Source organism: Nannizzia gypsea, genomic scaffold, assembly GCF_000150975.2.
Source record: "Nannizzia gypsea CBS 118893 supercont1.4 genomic scaffold, whole genome shotgun sequence".
In the NCBI taxonomy this organism is placed as follows: domain Eukaryota; kingdom Fungi; phylum Ascomycota; class Eurotiomycetes; order Onygenales; family Arthrodermataceae; genus Nannizzia; species Nannizzia gypsea.
Window position 1 is genome coordinate 1,701,051 of NW_003345198.1, and position 17,740 is coordinate 1,718,790.

The window sequence follows — 17,740 nt, forward strand, 5'->3', positions numbered from 1 at the left end:
GGGCTCCTTCATGATCCGCCGCAGCACTGGACGGACCGACTCCTCGATATCTGGTGGGATCCGTCCTCTACGAACAGAAGCACATGGAGTGGGAACATAAAGAGCAAGACAGTCTCGAACACCTCTACACCAACCAGCCATGGGTCAGACCACATGTAGCCTTCATCCCACAGCGAAGAAATGAACTCCTTCCCACCCGGTGCTGCGGTGACGGCACGGATCCCGGAATCCACTACCAGCGCAAAGACAGGGATTTCCTGGTCAATATGGCTGGCTGCGAATGGGGACGAGACTGCTGGTCTGAAATCTACAACTACAGAGAACTCAGCAACTATCTCAACAGGACGCTATGGGAGAAGTTCAAGGACGCTCTAAGTGACCAGTGGAATAGAATGCTAGGCAAAGAAGTAAAGAAGAAGCCCTGAATGACTTCTTCTTTCTTTTCCGGCTATCAATCTACGCTTTCTTCTCTTTCTTGTTTAAAATCATATACATTTATTTTTTATTTTATTTGCAATGGCTCCCCTTTGTTAGCTCTTCTTCATTTTCTAATTCCTTCTTCCATCCCATGCTGGCTTTTTTCCTTTTTTGAAAATATATCTCTCTCGAAAGATTTTCTCTATATAATGTTTTTCCCTTATTTCGTTTTCTATCTTCACGTCTTGCTCCCCTTTTTCTGCTTCTTCTCGTTCTTCCCCAAGTTCATGCGGAAGAACCCCCTTTTCACCCATTCCATTCATTCACCCTGCACGACGGTAGAATATTCGATTCCTGTCCTGGGCTGCTGGTTCTCTTTTCCATCCTTTTATTTTCTCTTCGACTTGACTCGACTTGACTCTGCATCCAGCCCTGACCTCGCCTTGTGATCGCATTCTCATCTTAGACCATCACTACCTTCATACCAATGTGCATTTATTTATGTCTTTCGTGCTCTTCCGTTGGATCGTTTATTTTACTATCCAACTGCTTTCTCTTCTTTTTCCAACCTTCCCTTCATTTCCTATCTGTATTTTGATTTGATCATTTGTTCTGCTCAACTGGAAAAGTACGATTCGTTTTCCTGTAAGCGACGTGTCATGAGTCCTTTTCTGTGTATCTTGTCCTCCTTCAATCCCATGGGATATCTGTATTATTCTATCTTAACTCATGCTCCTTCCTGGGCTCTTTCCCTCTCTTCTATCGCTGTCTTTCTCCGGCTTTTTCTCTTTCTCTTTCTCAAATATAAAAAAGTAACAAAACTTATTGAGCATTGAACTGCTTATATAATCTTGTCATGTGATATAGACACTCGACCAATAGGAAATCAGTATTTTCCGCAACTTCAACCTTCTCCGACTTGCTCGGTCAAGATAGACGAAGACGAAGAATCAATATCAAGCACAACCAACAGCTTCAACTCTACCGCAACTTCGGTGCTGTACCCGCCACATACCAGCCCAATTACCCTCCGTCTAGCGCGAAATCACAATGCCAACCCCCGAGTCCGCTGCCTTCTTGGCTAAAAAGCCAACCGTCCCTCCAACCTACGACGGCGTTGACTTCGAAGACACAGTCGCCCTACACAATGCCCGTGACGCTATAATTCGCGAACAATGGGTTCGCAGCATGATGTCCAGACTTGTCGGTGATGAATTGGGCAAATGCTACCGAAGAGAGGGCGTGAACCACCTGGAGAAGTGCGGAAAGCTAAGAGGTGAGTTGATCTCCAGTTATATTTTCGCCGGAGGATTTAAGGGTAGGCGAGATGGTCGGTTGGAGAGATGCTGACGTGTGGCCTTGCGTAGATAAATACTTCGAGCTTTTGGGAGAGAGGAAGGTTAAGGGATACTTGTTCCAGGAGAAGAACTATATTGAGAAGCAGCAGTGAGTGGAGGAGTCGGGGGGATGAGCTGTGTGATGATTAGGATGGGATATGGGACGCTGTCTGAACGCTGGTCTCATTATTGGATTCCGTGGCTAGGGAAGCTAAGGTGCCTTGGTATTCCGCCAGCCAGTACATGGGAATGTCAAACGAGGTGTTCTGTGGCATGCGGCTAGATGTTGGGCCACTTTCATGTATAGATATTTGCGAATCTTTTTTTTTTATATGCAGACATTACTGTTATCCTATCAAATCAACAGGTTTAAGCTGTACACCATTTTTTGATATGCAAATTCGTCATCAAATGTTACCCGCTAAACATCGTTACTCCAGTAAATAATCGTATGCTAATAGTAGCTCCGGGATGTTTCCTTCTCATCCTCGCCTTCGCTGCTCTCCACTTCGACGCTGCTATCTATAGGCTCAGCGGGAGCTCGTAACCGTACAAGTTGCTCTGGTTCCAGCATAGGAGGAACATATAGCGCTGGTGGTGTGAGTATGTCTCTTCCAGAAGGCAAATTAGCAGCGTATGAACTCGAAGAAGGGATCAACTGGGTATTGACCTGGTCGCCAGGATTGTCAGCAATAGATAGAGACATAATAGAAGAGAAGCACATACTGTGTCATTCATTTTCATCCACTTCTTCTCGAGTATATCGATTACTCTCCCCTCTTCCTCTCTCCCGGCATCATCGCCGTAGTCAATATCAGTCTCAAGCTCACTGGCTTTAGACGACGTTGCTACTTTCTCGATTTTCTTTTCCTCTTTCCTCTCTGACCATTCCTTCTTCAATCGGGAGAATCCGCCTAATCTACTCTTAGATGGCTTCTCAGCGTCCGCCTCTGCCGTTGAGCCTTTGAATCCAAGCACAGCTCGAGCTGCCCTTAACCAGGCAATCCCTTCTCCAACCTTTCCAGACATTTCAGCATCGATGCCAAAGAATCGACAAGCTTTTGCTCTAGCTACTTTTGCCAGAGTAGTCATATAATTCACTAGATCACTGTCTATTTTCCTCTCAGAGCCGGTGTCACCATGCGACCCTTTGCCCTTCTGCAGCATACCTGCACTAGCTGCAGCCTGCTCTGCATACTCTGCCGCGCGGACACAGAGTCGTGCGAATAGAAGCGTTCGAACTTTGGGGATATCAGGAGATTTAATCATCCATTCTGTATCATTCTTGTTCCGTGACTGGATACAAGCTGATATGAAGGCGTCATCCTTTAAAACAGCAAGCAAAGTTGCCTCAGCCAAGGCCAGTGAGGATAAAGCAGATTGCATGGATGGGTCTAGGTCAGGAACTGGTATTTTTAACATCTCGGCCCCAGAATCACCTGGAGTATATGTGTTCGAAGGAGCAGATATTGAGACTGGCGAGAATGTAGCAAGATAGGAGTGTATACTGCTGACTTGCAGTAGATGTTTTGTCGCAGCTTGGATGGCCGCTACCTTCTGTTCAACTGTGGGAGTGTGGGCCGAGTATAGAGTGGTTAAATATTTTGTTCGTGCAAGAGATGAGTGGACGTAAGCCAGAGTCGACAAGACAAAGGCAATCTCAAAATCTAAACCACGGCCCTTAACTCTTGCTGACGACGACGAAGAAGACGAATCGTTTCCCCGCATGGCAGTCTGGCGTAGCATACTTATGGTAGACATTGAGCTCAACGTGGGACGCCATTCGACTTCGATTTCAGATCGAAGAAGGATGTCGATACCTTCAACGTCTTGCGATCTTCTCCCACCTTCTGCATCCTCTGCCGCTGCATCTTCTCGCCATGAATTGGAACTTAATCCTCGTGATATAGCAGATAAATAAGGAATATACTCATTCAATGCTATCAGGACATGCGGGAGGTGAGAGGCTTGTTGGGCAGGGGTAAGGCGTTTATGTTTCTTGAGTGCGACCCTCAGGCCATGGCGAGCAGTCGAGCCCACCTGCGGGAGAGACGGATGGGTATTTGAATGGATAAATGACTGAAATTGAACGTGCGAAGTTGTTGGGAGAGCAAATGAAATGACCATTGTTATGTTCGGTACTATATTAGTTGCATTAGGTGTGTTTACATGCAGTGTGATTCAACGTTCTCCCAGGTGGTACTGGTACTGCTGAAGATGTGACGTATGATGTTGTCCCACCGTGAGGCGAAACGTGGACCTTGGCTCTTCAGCAAGCAGTGCAATACTCCGTATAAAAAATATCCTCCTTGCAGATTTCTTGATATCGAGTGTCTCTTCTCTCCTCAATATCAAATTCCGCCGAGATGATGAAGTATGAAACTCGAACGACGTCGCGACTTTCCTTTTTCCGCCCGCTGTGTCACATGATGTCATAGCCGTATCATGTGACTGTGCCTGTCTAGATGTCCCAAAAGGGAAATAGGGGATGTTGATATTGCTAATATATATACAGGAGTATACACAGGGAGTGGTTTGTATTGTTCACCGAGGAGCACCTCGTAGTTTTTGAGAATGTCATATTAAAAAAGGCATTATCCTAAGAAGAAAAGCTGTAGAAACGAACTGGGTATTCCATATTTGGTATCATAAACAACATTTCACCCTCTTCCACCGAGGGAGACCTTCTTCAACTCCAAAGCCTGCCTCAAATTTTGTACACGTTTTCCTAGTTTGTTCTTCAAAATTGGATTGTTCATTCCTTCCCACCGGCGTGTCTCTGCCTCTACGTCGGCCTCGAGTTCGGCGATTTCCTCAAGTTGTTCTTGTAATTGATGCTGTTGCTCGAGAGCGTCTTCATCCAAATCGTCGTTGGCATCTTCTGCCGCAGACATTCCGCTCTCATCTTCGTCCCCTGAAGATTCTGCTTGAGCTTGTAGAGGAGTTTGAGGAGTTTGAGGTGTACCAACGTCTAGGTAACTCTCGGTATCGGGTTCCTGGATGTCATCACCCGTATGGCTAACATCTGGTGTTGCGGAAGCCGGCACCGAGCCAGCATCAGCATGAGCCGCAAGCTCCGCTTCCATCTCTGCGGCAAGGTCGTCATCCATTTCCAAAGGTTCTTCGTACTGCTGTTCCTCGTACTGTAGACTTTCGTCAAAGAATTCTCCTTCCGCATCTTGCTCATCATCGTACTCTTCGAAGCCGTCTTGCTCTCCTTGACTTTCGCGTGCGTATTGATTCTGGTCCATAATTTCGAAATCAGGCGGTTTGATGGCGGCCAAGTCTTCCTTCAATAGCCTGGCAACTTCAAGCTCCACTGCTTCGATAGTACGATTGCTGATGCGTTTGCGGAAGCGTCGCTTTCTCACCCACCGTAGAGGGGGTGTAAGGCCATGTGCATATTGAAAGGTCGCAGGGTCAACGTCCTTTGGTAGAGGGTAACTATGGGCTTCCTCTTCCGTTTTAACCTTCCCAAGCACCAGCAGCATCTGACAGATATCTGCAGCTTTGTACCAGCCTCTTTTGTCCCAGCTTTTTAACCCTTCTATTATGGCTGGCAGATCCACCAACGCAGCAGCATAAATGTTTCCTCGTATCGTAACTATAGCTCTTCTTCCATCGCGGGTAAGAGATTTGAAGCTGACATCTGCACCGCCCAAAGCTCGGGGCCCAAAACGCTTTTCCTCGATAGCCTTTCGTAGGTATTCGCAATCTTCTCCGGGCTCCATTCGCAAGATAAACTCCTCTTCCAGGGCAGGATCTATCTCGGTATCTGAAGCTTCTGAGTCGTATCCTGCGCCTCTTGGTCTAACCGGGGGAGCGCCTTTATTTTTTATTCGAAGGGCGGTAGGTTGCTTGGGTTTTGTAGTAAGTTTGAATCGCTTAACGGGGGCTCCTTCAGCTGCCGCCGCACCTCTTGAGGCCTTTCCATTAGTATCTGCTGCAGTATCCCGCGGTCTCTTTTTGGAGGAGCTGCTCGTGGGTGTCTCTTTCGAGGTTTTTGCGGGTTTCTTGGGCTTTGCAGGCGTGGGTTTTTGTTCCGGCTTCTGTACTGGTAGCTTAAGGCCAAGCTTAAGTTTCAGCTTTGGCGCTGGAGCAGGAGTCGAAGAAGCTGAGGGACGCGGAGGAGTAGGAGATTTCTGGGATGGCTGCGGCGCTGATTGCGATGGTTGCGATGGCTGCGCTGCTTTCTTTCCAATGGTGAGCTTTAATATGCGCCGACCTGCCATTTTTCGGTATCACTTCGGTTGGCTAATAGCTGCAGGTACCCGTAGCATCCCTGAATGTATCACAAATGAGATCTTTCAAGCTTAGTCGGCAGCAGTGGAGGGTCTAAATATCTTGTGAAGAAGAAGTTTCGAAAGATGTCATAACTGCGACAGCGCGAACAACACTGCTTAGTCAGCTCCTTTGGCGCTTTTTCGTCGATTCAAAGCGCAACAACAACAATGACCGAACAATAACTGAATGAGAACTGAACAGTAACACAAGTGAGGACAAACAGACTTGGGAATATCCTATTGAGCGGCTTTATTGACCGATTAATCTATTTGTAATCAAGGACACCGGATACCGGGACTTCTTTTTACGCCCTTCTTCCTCTTCCTTTAGAGGATGCGTTTCCTGGCCTGTTGACAGAAGCTCCCTTAATCATCTTCATCCACTACACCAAAGCTCAAGATGGCTACCCCGGACCTACATATCAGTTTGCTACGTCCTCCCGTCATTCAGATCCTCCGCGCAGCAGGATTCCATTCCACGCGACCTGCCGTGGTCGATACCCTGACTGATCTGGCCAGCCGATACCTTCTTCTCCTTGCTTCGTCCACTGCCCGGCATGCGATCAACAGCCACCCAATCTGCCCTACGCCAACACTCGATGATATACTTATGGCTTTACAGGATGTTGGTGCACTACGGCCTCAAATGAGCAGGCTAGAGGAAGATTACCGCGGAGAAGAGGATATGAGAGCGCTTGAAGCGTTTCAGGCATGGTTTAGTGGGCCCGTGAATACAGAAATTAGACGTGTCTGTGGGTTTATTGCGGGCGAGGGAGAGGTCGTTGATGAAGATTCACTAGAGAAGGAGGACTATCTCAGCGGTATGTTACACTCCAAATTATTATGCGCCCTTTTCCCTAAGAATCTTGGGCTAACATTCTCAATTTCTATAGCATTGAAAAAGAAACACAGCAAGACTGGCGAAGAATCGAGGTTTCAAGGAACAGTCCTTGGAAAAGATGCAAAAGAACGTCCCATCGTCATCGAAGGTGGTGCGGAATCAATAACGGCCTGGCGGATGCAAGTTAAATCTAGAGAACAAAGCTCAGAACCGGCTTCGTCAATTAGCAGCATCTCAAGCAACCTATCGGTACCGGACGCCATGGATATCTGAATGTCTGCTGCTTGATATGCATTGAATAATATCCCATGCTGGGGCCTGCTATCGAGCGAGGCATGAAGCAATCCCCAAAAAGCTCAGCCTTCCAGAGAAAGAAGGTTTCGGCAGAGTCCATTCCGATCATGTGCAGAATTGACCCGCTCCTCCGATGTGAACTATACAAAGTCTGTCAAACCCCTTTGGGCCGCTGTTATTACTCCCCTGGTACCAGATCATGGTAACGAATACCAAGATTGGCACGACTGCAAGGCAAGCCATACTTGATATCATTCCCAAGAGCCAATGATCAAAGGGACGACGAACAAAGTTTACCTGAAGTAAAGAAGCCGTCACATCGTCTATTTGGGACCAGCTGTGCGCCCGCCCTGTACGCAGTGGGCTTTGATCAAGCTGCATCATCTGCTGGAGGTTTTTCTCTCAGCACTTCGAGACGAAATTTCACCCTATCTCGCCATAACTCATGATGATTTTATGGCCATTTCATCCTCCCTAATATCATACCAGGTAGCCTCTAATGTGTCACTGTCAAACTGCTCCCCCTGGCTTTTGGTTATACATGATCACGGCCAATATTCCCTATTCCGGTAGATTATGGGGAGAGAAATATATATCACGCGCTTTACATGCATCCTTCAAGACGAATAGTTGAATTGTTATAACAGTTTGCCTAGGCGATAATTTGCGTCTACTGATTAGATTACCAGGATATATCAATACATGGGGTATTGGAAATGGGTATTAAATTCATTCTGTCTGTCTTCCAGTACCAAATTACTGTTCTGTTTACTTCGACACTTCAATGCATACCCCATAACCAACCCACAAAATCGAACAGTCCATCCCAGTTCCCCGGTTCCATGAAGAAAACTCATCAAGAGAAATTCTATATTTCTCAGTGATGCTCTGGCAAGTGTCGTCTTCGGAAACGATATGCCACTCCTTGCAATTTCTAGTCGCATCAGGCTGCGTGGAAGTTGGTAGAGGGAGCGATGGATCTGGGTTCGAGCGCCCCATACAGAGCTGAAGAAAACCATCCTCAGAGTATCTGCTAGTGAATGTGTCTTCTTTGCAGTCTTCTGGTATCCACGGGTTCAATGCGCGCATCTCTGACAGACTGAGGTTAAACTCTTCTCCTGGCTCAGAACATTCCAAATACTCTATCAACTTGTTAGCCGATTCCATCGCGGGTGACAAACTCCTTTTCTGGGTTATTATTGCATACTTTTATCAGCTTCGCCTGCTTCAAGATAGCAACTACATTCTGATTGCGGAATTGAGGGTGAAGGTATATACCTCGGATTTGGCTCTGAGCAGTAGAAATAAGGGAGAGTTGCTAAATTCACGTTAGACTTGACGACAACCGCATGCCACGCTCGAACTGGTTTGAACTTACGTCGAACTTCCCAGCGTCTAATACAGTACCTGTATCCCGGTTTCAAGGAGCAATCCGCACCCCAGCGTAGACTCGGGTTCCAGGCAAGGAATTCGTTGAATTCTACTTCACCTTTTTGTGCCCAAAAGTCACAATCGTTTAAGCTCGCTTCCAGAGCTGACAGGTCTTCGTATGCATTCTCATAACGGTAACAGCCCTCAATTGTTCCTGGGGCACGAGGGCTGGGTTTCGGCGGAGCCGGCAGCTTCCTCTCCGGGCGCTTTAACGAGCCATCTTCCCGATATGGTACTGTGCTCGTTGGGGAGCTATCCCATACCGTTTGTTAGTGAGCCTAGCAAATGTATTGGAGAGTGCGCACTCACCTCTTGCAGAGATGCCATCCCCTCCAAGAGTCAAGGTTAGTACAGTTTGAGTTTATCATGGGGTTCCAATCTAAGAGTTCCGTCATGGTGATGTTGAAGTCCTCGGCTAATGAATGACAGTCCTCTGTTATACCGAGCTGGTGCGTTTTACAGTGTAGGGGAAGACAAAGATAGTGGCTGCGCCGAGGCAGATCTCGACAAGCAAAATCCATTGCGTTCTCCTGGATCAGATGATACGTGGATACGCTGTGCGAACCTGATATGCTTATGCAGGTGTCATTTGGCTCGGCGGTGATCTCTGAGTGGTCGCACGATCGATCCGGAAAAGGACCAATCCAGTTCTGCGCATATTGGGCCGGTATCTCGTACTTATACCCTTCCGCACCGCAGCTTGATGTCAATGACGAGAAGGCCGCAGCTTCCTCATCATTGTAGCCAAAGGGAGAGGAAAGCCGTATACGTTGGATACCAAGCTCACAATTTGAGCAAGCGTGAGCTGAAGCATTCTTGTCATTAGCCCAGTTCGCTATCATGGTTTGGCAATATTGGCCGGATTGTCTATCAAATTATCAGCCATGGAATTTTCGGTTACTACCATTCTGGGGTGTTTACTTGTCTCTGAGACAGGAGAGACGTGTTGCGTAGATGTAACGGTCAATAATGTATGTAGCTGTATCGAAAGAGGCACTTTAGCGAGCGTTATTAACGTTTGTTGGCTCAACCATAGGTTATACCTGGATAGACAGCCCCCCAAGGCGGAACCATTACATCTCCCGTGCATGCCTTCTGAATTGAAGCTCGGAGCAATTCGAGCTCTGCCAAACAAGGGGTTTTACACAGGCTATCAAGGGTATCATCGTGGAGGAACTTAACTCTCGAAGATCTATACCGTTGTCAGTTGGTTGAGATGCTATGTTTAACGTCGGAGTACTCACAAGAAACCTGCATGATCAAGAAGAAAAGCAGGGCAAGATGGTACGGTGATGTTTACCACTTCAAAACATTCTGCACTCAACCCCAATACATCATGCGGTAGTGGGGAGTGGGGAATTTGTTGGCCGAATACCAATATCGAGGAAAATGTTGCCACTCCTAACAATAATAGGGGGTGAAGAGAGGTAAAGGGCATCATGATAGCTATTGTTGCCTCGAAAAGAGCTAGCTATGACCCAATGGAGAACAGTGATTTCTTATATGTTATCAGGATCAGGGTTTTATTCCTTTTCTCAAATGACCGACAGGCACATGGTATCGCATTAAGGGGCCAGGCAGATATTTCAGCTAGACACCGAGACGGCGGGAACAAATTATCTACTAGCGAGTGAAAATGCTTAACATCCATGTCCTATATACCTATATAACGAGCTCTACTAGAGTTTCAGTACTCCGTATATAACTACGGGATCTCTACGTGAAAAAGCTCAAATGCAATCGATCTTTTTATGAGGCTGAAACCATTGTCCCCGACCTCGGTGGGTGCTTAGGAGAAAGCTTGGAGGAGTTCTCGTTCTGTTCTTGTAATGTACGGACGAGCTAAGCATGCAAGGGGAAGCCTCGGCCTGCGCCCTTTGGCGGTTATGGTGGGTCCGGATCCCAGCGGGCGGGTCCCTGGACCTGGCACCGAATTCGATCCATACAAGTGGCTAACTTAGTTAGCTCGTTAAGCAATTATTTATAGTACTTGTTGAGCCTAATTAATCTGTTAAAAGTTCCGATAAGCAAGACATGGAAAGGCGTCTAGTCAACAAGGATCGCATATTCTTTTCCCAAGTAAGCTCTAATGGTATTGGTCGTGCTATCCCAGTCCATGTGGCGGCTCACAAATGAATTTTCTCCGTTGGCAGGTAACCATTGTAATCTCCTGGCTGGTTGTCGGCGCACTCTTACATTCAAAGCTGTAGTAATCAAGGCCAAATAACCGAGAGCAAGAGAAGCAAATGTTTCACTTCACTTTAGTTTTGCGCCAGGAGCCTGGTGTTATGCCCCATGACATCCGCATCGAAGGTGGTCTGCTATAGGTGTCGTACCAAAAATCCGTCTCCATCAGCTCGTCATAGTGCGAAACAATCTCCATAGCGTGAGTATACATCCAGCCAACCTCTTCACTTCCTTCGTTCGTTTCGCCATCTTCCCAGCCTGGGTATATTGTATAGTCTCTGTTGTCTGGTTTTCGCGCCCCGAAGTTTTTGGCTAGCACCTTTACCACCGGGAATGTCATATATTCCAATGACTCCAGGCAGATGTCATCAACGAAGAGGCAAAAATTGTATCGAGTGCCCATAATCCACTCAGGGCCGGGATCCTCCTTGTAGGGATCTCGTATCTCTCGCTGCTCAGGCTCGGAGGGAGCAGTGACCATTCTCTCCATCACAGTATCAGCAACCCAGGTGGTGAAGTGGTCGCGGATATTATGCGAAGTAGCACCATCGAATTTGGTGTTATCTTCTATGATTGTCATCTCATGAAAAGGGAGTAGATCCATCCGGTCGTTGATCTTGAGAGTTTCTACAACCTTGTTGCGCAGGACATGAAGCATTTTCTGCCATGCTTCTTCGTCGCTGTATGTACATCGGTAGACAACCCAGCCCCATGGGTATTGACTCTTTAGCATATGCCTGACGACATGTTTGGGGTCATCAATTCGAGTGAGTTCACTTTCGGTATCCTCCATTTTTTGGTGACTGGTTATCTGTCGAATCTGCGGGCCAAACAACCGTGGGACACGGCTACGGGGTGTATGGGCGAGGAGACAAGATGTGTTGAATAAGAACCTCTTCGCGGCTCGATTGGCATAGCTTCTTATAAACATTGTAACTAACCAGGGCGGTGGGCTAGTTACTACGCTGGAGGAATCTGGCTCGGTTGAGGACGCATGAATAGTGAAAGAAGAACGAACGTGTAGTTAACTATCATGCCAGAAACTGGCGGAGAATCCTCTATTTATACTTAGCAAACCCGTTAACTAGTTACATGACTAACTAATTACTTGCTCATTATAGTTAACGTTGTCACGTTTTTCGACGCGCCTGCTAACGGCGGAACTTTAGAGCGGCCATCTGCATCTGTTCATATTTCTAAGGCCAGAATTTATTTTACCGAGATAATCCGCAAAAGCGACAGACAAGGGGATACTGTATTGAGACTCGCTTTGAACGAGAGAACTCCAATCGATTAAGCCCTTACCATCCAACAGTGTGACAGGTACATTGCCAAAACGAGGGTAGGTAGCCTCTGTTTGTTCCATTCTTGGGCTCCACCGTAGCTGAACGCCGCATTGACGATCTCATTTTCATATCATAGTTAACTCTTCCCACGACAGGGACCAAGCAAGTGGTTATACCTGTGTGTCGTAACTAGGGCTTGCGCCAGTGACCTGGAAACTTGCTTTTATCAAAGGGGGGAAACATTGAAGGTGGTCGACAGTACCGGTAGTACCAAGGCTCTATTCTCATCAAAGTGTTATAGAATGAGACAAGCTCCAAGACTTCGGTATACATCCAGCCAACCTCTTCCTCTCCCTCTTCTGTTTCGCCGTCCTCCCAGCCCGGGTGTACTATATAATCTCTATCGCCCGGGCCTCGCATACCGAAGTTTTTGGCAAGCACCTTAATAACTGGCCATCTCATATGGTCTAATGATTCCAGACAGATATCATCAACAAAGAGACAGAAGTTATATCGAGTGCCAAGAGACCACGTTATAAAAGATTCATTCTTACAGGGATCGCGCAACTCCTGCTGTTCAGAAGGTGTAGTGTCCATTTGCTCCGTCAAGGTATCAGCAACCCAGTTATTAAAGTGATCACGGATATCATGCGACGTGGCGCCCTCAAATTTAGCCTTGTCATCCATATATATCGTCTCATTGAAAAGAAGCAAATCCATTCGCTTGCTTATTTTAAGGCTGTCCATTAACTCATTATGTATAAGGCTCTTCATTCTCTGCCATGCCTTCTCATCACTGTATGAAGTTCGGTAGATCACCCAGCCCCATGGAAATTGGGACTTTAGTTTGAACCTGACGATGCCTTTATAGTCGTCAATCCAACGGAGTTCTCTCTCGTCTGCTATCGAAGCAGCCGCTTGTGGACAGTTAGTTATCCATCGAAACTGCGGGCGAAGCAACAGCGGGACACCGCCAGAGCGTGTACAAAGGGAGAGATAAGATGTTTTCGTGCGGTTCTTCGCCACAGCGCGGCCAGGGATGCATCTCAAGAACATTGGACAGCAGTGAGCCGGTTACCACCTCGGAGGGATCTGACTTGGTTGGAGATGCATGAAAGTGAGAGAAGAGGGAACAAGTAACTTAGTTGACCATCGTGGCGGAGCATCCTCTATTAATACTTAGCAAACTTGTTCACTAGTTAAATCCTTGGCAAGTGGCCCCTTTTTTGGCCACTCTGTGATGTGATCCTTGTCGATATCAACATATTATTACAAGGCACTTAGTTAAGCCAACGAGCTAAATACATAACTAGGTGGAAGCTTCAGAGACTTTCTTAGGTTGAAGCTGTCCTGACTGACGATTTGAAAGTACCAATGTTACCTATCTTGCTACATGGGACCTCAACGGTTTTAGTTATAAACAGCAACAAGCAGCTAGTTATTCCTTGTAACTACTTGGTTACCAACGAGCCAGTGAGTTATGTAACTAAAGGCAGGGATGCCTGTTAATTAGTTACTCTGTCTGTACTCTGTACTTTGTACCTGTCATCTTCGCCAACCAACAGCAAATCCATTTGTTCTTTATAACCACACTTTCACCGCCGCGAACAAATAATACCCCAAACCACTGAAATAGTACTGTATTTGATTCACTGGGAACCATGCGCCTGTTGGATCTCCCGCCTGAGCTTTGCGATGAAATATTCCGCCAGACAGTCCTTATCTGGGGCCTAGGAGCGTACACAGCGAGATTTGTATGCAGTATGTACAACGCGTACCGATATGCCTGGCCTGACCTTGCTACCCAGAGACTTCAATCACTGACCAGCCATCGCCTCTTGCTATACTCCAGAAACCTTCGATTATGGAATTACTCAGGCCTATATGAACGTGGGAGTAATGAGAATTCTGCTTAAAACGATGTGTTATCGGCTCCCTCGACACCTGCTTTACAATTATATAAAGCTCAGAATTCTTCGCGATGAAGATAATTCGACATATTTACTCCACACTATCAGGGAGACACTTAATGCCTTGCTCCAGGCAGAAAACACAACTTCCCAGGAGGTTAAGGCTGAAAAGGCCCTGGTCCTGGCCAGAGCAGCATATTCTTCTGTTAGAACCTATATTATCGTTGAGTCACTTGAAGGAAAGTGTATATGGGAAAAGGGATACCGCCGTAAAACGCAAACTCCTAAGTCACCTATCCACGTTCTATCCGCGGCGGTTCATGATGGCAACTTCCAGGTGGTGACTGAGCTATTGAAACGAGGTGTCTCGTGCAATCAATCTAGCCAGGTATTCGGACCTCCACTTTGCATCGCAGCATATAAAGGAAACAAGGAAATGGTCAAACTTCTACTCAAGTTTCGTGCCGATCCAGCTTACTTCTATCGACTTCATGAACGATCTCATCCTCGAACTCCTCTCCAAGCAGCTGCTTATGCCGGTCATGACGAGATCGTAGACCTCCTTCTTCAGCCAAAGCTCGGTGTACCCAAGTTCGGCAACAGATTCTATAGAGCCCTGGTGTTTGCTGCCAGAGGGGGCAATTTCAACACTTTTAAACAGCTTGTGGATGCTGCAGCTCCGCAGAATAATCCTTTATTTCAATGGGCAGATTGCCTCATGGCCGCCTGTTATTCTGGTTCGGTGTATCTTGTACGCTTTATATTATATAAAGGCGGGGATGTGGGATGCATGAGACGATCTGACACACCGCTAATACTCGTCGCCAGGAAAGGGTACCATGAAATAGCTCGCGCGCTTCTGGAAGCTGGAGCTGATCCAGATTATGATTCATACTGTCATTCAGCTCTGACTATAGCGTCGAGGTATGGTCGGCTGGAGATGGTACGCCTGCTCTTACAGTTTGGAGCATGCTCTAATGCAAGATTTGGGGCAGTCCCAAATGCGGCAGCAGCGGGCAATAAAGATATCATTCAATTGCTACTTGATCACGGAGCTCAGGTTTCTGGGGCGGAACCCAACAAATGGGGCGATACTGGACAGTATATGGGCCAATGGGCTTATAGACAGGCAATCGATCATGGCCACGATTCACTGGCTTCCTGGTTATTGACCCTTGGAGTTGATATGGATAATCATATTGATACTATATATGAATGGAGTTGTGACGAATCCCCAATTATAACCAGTGACGAGGATGAACTGCTAGAAGAAGAAGAAGAGGAAGGTGAAGGTAATGAAAACGAAGAAGACAAGAATGGAGATAGCTGAATATATATTAAACAAAACGAAAATAAAATAATCCAGATTAAAAGGGGGAAGCGAAGAGAAATTTTAGTAGCTAGAAGGTGATGAAAAGCTCACGAAAAATTGTAACTCTAGGCCTGAGGTCAATCTAACTGGCCTGCAGTTTTTTCATCGTCCTAGACCCAGCAAAAGCATGTTTGCACCGAATGCATATATTTTCTTGATCGTAAGCCCACCCAACTCATTGTGGTGATCTGCTAGCATATGAAATACCCCCTTAACATTTGGGGTCCCGGCTAATGCTGTGAAAGCTTCATTCATTGTGTTGTCGTTGGGATCGGGCGCGAACTCAGCTCGCTTGTCAGTGTTACGTCCTGTGCGGCGAAGAGCTTCCCGGATTGTTGCAATAGTCCCCTGGTTAATTATGTTGTTCCGTACAATCCAACGAAGGTTCTTCGCATCATCCCCAGCGTGCTCTTTCCATCCTTCAAACGTTACATCAGACCACCGCAGTTGAGTATCCTCCGGTTGTGTATTGTCAATATTGACATCGCTCCAGGCGACAACCATAGTCTTTTGGGCTTTGTTGTAATAATTGTCGGAAATAACATCCTTATTGGGATCATTGGAATCTTGCTGGGGCTTTTGCTGGTCGTTATTATCTGCGGGGTGTATTTTCACAACGGTACGGTCATATTCTGCACTCTGGTCTAGCCTCGTCGCTTTCCAAAAGTCCCACTTGACGTTTGGTTTGTTCTTGACCACTTTTCCGATAACTTGATGGGCATGTTCAACCTTGTAACGAGGTTCAATGTCAACCGCCGACACATCTGGTTTCTTGTTTTTTAATGCATCTTTCAATCGATTGATTACTTTTGCACCATCTTCCATATACTCTTCCCATGTCAAGATGCTGGTGTTCTTCTCGTTACCCCTTCCATGACTTAGGCCCGGTTCAGACGTTGGTGTTGGCTCTTGGGCTGAGTCTGTGGTTGAGTCTGCCTCAGAACTGGTACGCGATTCTGTCTCTGTAGGTACGGGTGTCGAAGCAGATTTTGTTGTGGAATGATTATCTGAGCTAGTGGTTGGTTTAGCATCAGATGTAGATACGGGTGTTGAAGCTGATTCTGTCGTTGAGTATTCATCTGAGCTGCTAGTTGACTCTGTCTCCGAGGATGTAGGTACAGTAGTATAGGATGACTCTTTCGTAGTAGATGAGCTGGTGATTGACTCTTTCTCCGACGATGTGGGAACGGCTGTAGAGCTTGTTTCCGTTGTAGTGTGTTCATCGGAGCTGCTAGTTGACTCTGTCTCCAAGGATGTAGGTACAGGGGTATAGGATGACTCTTTCGTAGTAGATTCGGAGCTAGTAGTTGTCTCTTTCTCCGACGATGTGGGAACAGCTGTAGAGCTTGTTTTAGTTGCAGTATGTTCATCGGAGCTGGTAGTTGACTCGACCTTAGATGTAGGTTCAGTCGTGCGAGCTGAATCTGTTGTGGATGGTGTCTCTGAGCGGGTGGTGAACTGTTCCTCTGAAGTTGTGGCTGAACTTTCTCTTGAGCTAGTTGTGGACTGGGAGCTTGAGCTTGAACTTGACTGCGTAGATGACTTCGAGCTCAGTGTTGTCGTTGAAAGTGTCGTTGGCTTGGCAGTTGATGTTGGCTTTGACGTTGACCGGGAAGAAGTTGCAGATGAACTTGCCCGAGTGCTGGAGACAGCTTTTGAGCTGGTCGTCGAGTGTACCTTGGAGCTAGTAGTTGGCTTCGCTGTTAAAGTCGTTGACGAAGTTTTCGTTGGCTTGGTGGTCGAAACAGCAGGTGATTTTGTCGTGGTGCTTGACTTTGGAGTCGTGGTAGGACCGGTATTTGGTTTGTTGGTCGTTGCTGGTCTCCCTGGCTTATTAGGGCCATTCCTGTTGGGCGCTCTTCCCCTTTTCTCTAGAAGGGCCGGGATACCAGTATGATATTCTAAATCGGTGGCCTTGATGGTCTCATGCCCCACACAACCGAGAGTAACTATACATATTAGTTCAAGGCTTAGGAGTGTGTAATGAGATTTGGGAATTAAATACCATCACACTTTGTTAAGCTGGAGTCATCGCTTCGGTTGATAAGTCCAGTAGTAATTGCCCTAGGGACAACAACAGGTTGGAAGAGGGCACCCACTGCCAACAAAGACAGCAGATTTGAGGGAGTGAAACGCATGATGGTTATCTCGGTGGAATATACCAAATGGCGGGGACTGAGATGTTTGCGAGTCTGGTTTTCCTAGGTTTGAAGTCGTCCGAGGGCCTCCTCTTTATAGATTTGAGTCTATAAGGTCGTTCTAATAATTCATCTCTCGAATTTGAAATGAGCATGTCAGTTGATGGTCTGTGTCAGCGCTGTAGTAAGCAATACACTGCTTCAAACACAACCTGCAACCAAATTAACTAACAGATATCGATCG

The 17,740-nt window shown here is 46.7% G+C and overlaps 10 protein-coding genes across 10 annotated transcripts in view; 4 read left to right on the forward strand and 6 right to left on the reverse strand.

The window, feature by feature from the left end:
* Nucleotides 1–425, forward strand: part of MGYG_05308 (Bed1p) — a gene marked incomplete at both ends in the record, with an annotated part of 2,561 nt that extends 2,136 nt beyond the window's left edge. Inside the window, one exon of the mRNA XM_003172674.1 lies at nucleotides 25–425. Coding sequence (XP_003172722.1) covers nucleotides 25–425 — 401 coding nt within the window. The remainder of the gene's footprint in view (nucleotides 1–24) is intronic.
* Nucleotides 426–1,467: 1,042 nt separating this feature from the next.
* On the forward strand, nucleotides 1,468–1,867 carry MGYG_05309 (NADH-ubiquinone oxidoreductase subunit; the record flags this gene model as incomplete). Its single annotated transcript, XM_003172675.1, has 2 exons — nucleotides 1,468–1,693; nucleotides 1,785–1,867. The coding sequence occupies 2 exons, from the start codon at nucleotides 1,468–1,470 to the stop codon at nucleotides 1,865–1,867; spliced, it is 309 nt and encodes a 102-aa protein (XP_003172723.1).
* Nucleotides 1,868–2,208: 341 nt separating this feature from the next.
* Nucleotides 2,209–3,881, reverse strand: MGYG_05310 (pH-response regulator protein palC; the record flags this gene model as incomplete). The annotated part of the gene is made up of 2 exons (XM_003172676.1): nucleotides 2,209–2,424; nucleotides 2,481–3,881. 2 exons carry the CDS (start codon nucleotides 3,879–3,881, stop codon nucleotides 2,209–2,211), a joined length of 1,617 nt encoding a protein of 538 aa, XP_003172724.1.
* Nucleotides 3,882–4,414: 533 nt separating this feature from the next.
* MGYG_05311 (transcription initiation factor TFIID subunit 7) lies at nucleotides 4,415–5,986 on the reverse strand (the record flags this gene model as incomplete). Its single annotated transcript, XM_003172677.1, has 1 exon — nucleotides 4,415–5,986. One exon carries the CDS (start codon nucleotides 5,984–5,986, stop codon nucleotides 4,415–4,417), a length of 1,572 nt encoding a protein of 523 aa, XP_003172725.1.
* A 451-nt stretch (nucleotides 5,987–6,437) lies between these two features.
* MGYG_05312 (bromodomain associated protein) lies at nucleotides 6,438–7,151 on the forward strand (the record flags this gene model as incomplete). The annotated part of the gene is made up of 2 exons (XM_003172678.1): nucleotides 6,438–6,858; nucleotides 6,931–7,151. 2 exons carry the CDS (start codon nucleotides 6,438–6,440, stop codon nucleotides 7,149–7,151), a joined length of 642 nt encoding a protein of 213 aa, XP_003172726.1.
* A 789-nt stretch (nucleotides 7,152–7,940) lies between these two features.
* MGYG_05313 (hypothetical protein) lies at nucleotides 7,941–9,860 on the reverse strand (the record flags this gene model as incomplete). The annotated part of the gene is made up of 7 exons (XM_003172679.1): nucleotides 7,941–8,314; nucleotides 8,380–8,490; nucleotides 8,551–8,855; nucleotides 8,913–9,470; nucleotides 9,525–9,582; nucleotides 9,647–9,795; nucleotides 9,844–9,860. 7 exons carry the CDS (start codon nucleotides 9,858–9,860, stop codon nucleotides 7,941–7,943), a joined length of 1,572 nt encoding a protein of 523 aa, XP_003172727.1.
* A 994-nt stretch (nucleotides 9,861–10,854) lies between these two features.
* Nucleotides 10,855–11,583, reverse strand: MGYG_05314 (hypothetical protein; the record flags this gene model as incomplete). The annotated part of the gene is made up of 1 exon (XM_003172680.1): nucleotides 10,855–11,583. One exon carries the CDS (start codon nucleotides 11,581–11,583, stop codon nucleotides 10,855–10,857), a length of 729 nt encoding a protein of 242 aa, XP_003172728.1.
* Nucleotides 11,584–12,265: 682 nt separating this feature from the next.
* Nucleotides 12,266–13,242, reverse strand: MGYG_05315 (hypothetical protein; the record flags this gene model as incomplete). Its single annotated transcript, XM_003172681.1, has 2 exons — nucleotides 12,266–12,978; nucleotides 13,155–13,242. 2 exons carry the CDS (start codon nucleotides 13,240–13,242, stop codon nucleotides 12,266–12,268), a joined length of 801 nt encoding a protein of 266 aa, XP_003172729.1.
* Nucleotides 13,243–13,737: 495 nt separating this feature from the next.
* MGYG_05316 (ankyrin) lies at nucleotides 13,738–15,316 on the forward strand (the record flags this gene model as incomplete). The annotated part of the gene is made up of 2 exons (XM_003172682.1): nucleotides 13,738–13,837; nucleotides 13,929–15,316. 2 exons carry the CDS (start codon nucleotides 13,738–13,740, stop codon nucleotides 15,314–15,316), a joined length of 1,488 nt encoding a protein of 495 aa, XP_003172730.1.
* Nucleotides 15,317–15,460: 144 nt separating this feature from the next.
* On the reverse strand, nucleotides 15,461–17,496 carry MGYG_05317 (hypothetical protein; the record flags this gene model as incomplete). Its single annotated transcript, XM_003172683.1, has 2 exons — nucleotides 15,461–17,307; nucleotides 17,364–17,496. The coding sequence occupies 2 exons, from the start codon at nucleotides 17,494–17,496 to the stop codon at nucleotides 15,461–15,463; spliced, it is 1,980 nt and encodes a 659-aa protein (XP_003172731.1).
* Between the last annotated feature and the right edge of the window lie 244 nt (nucleotides 17,497–17,740).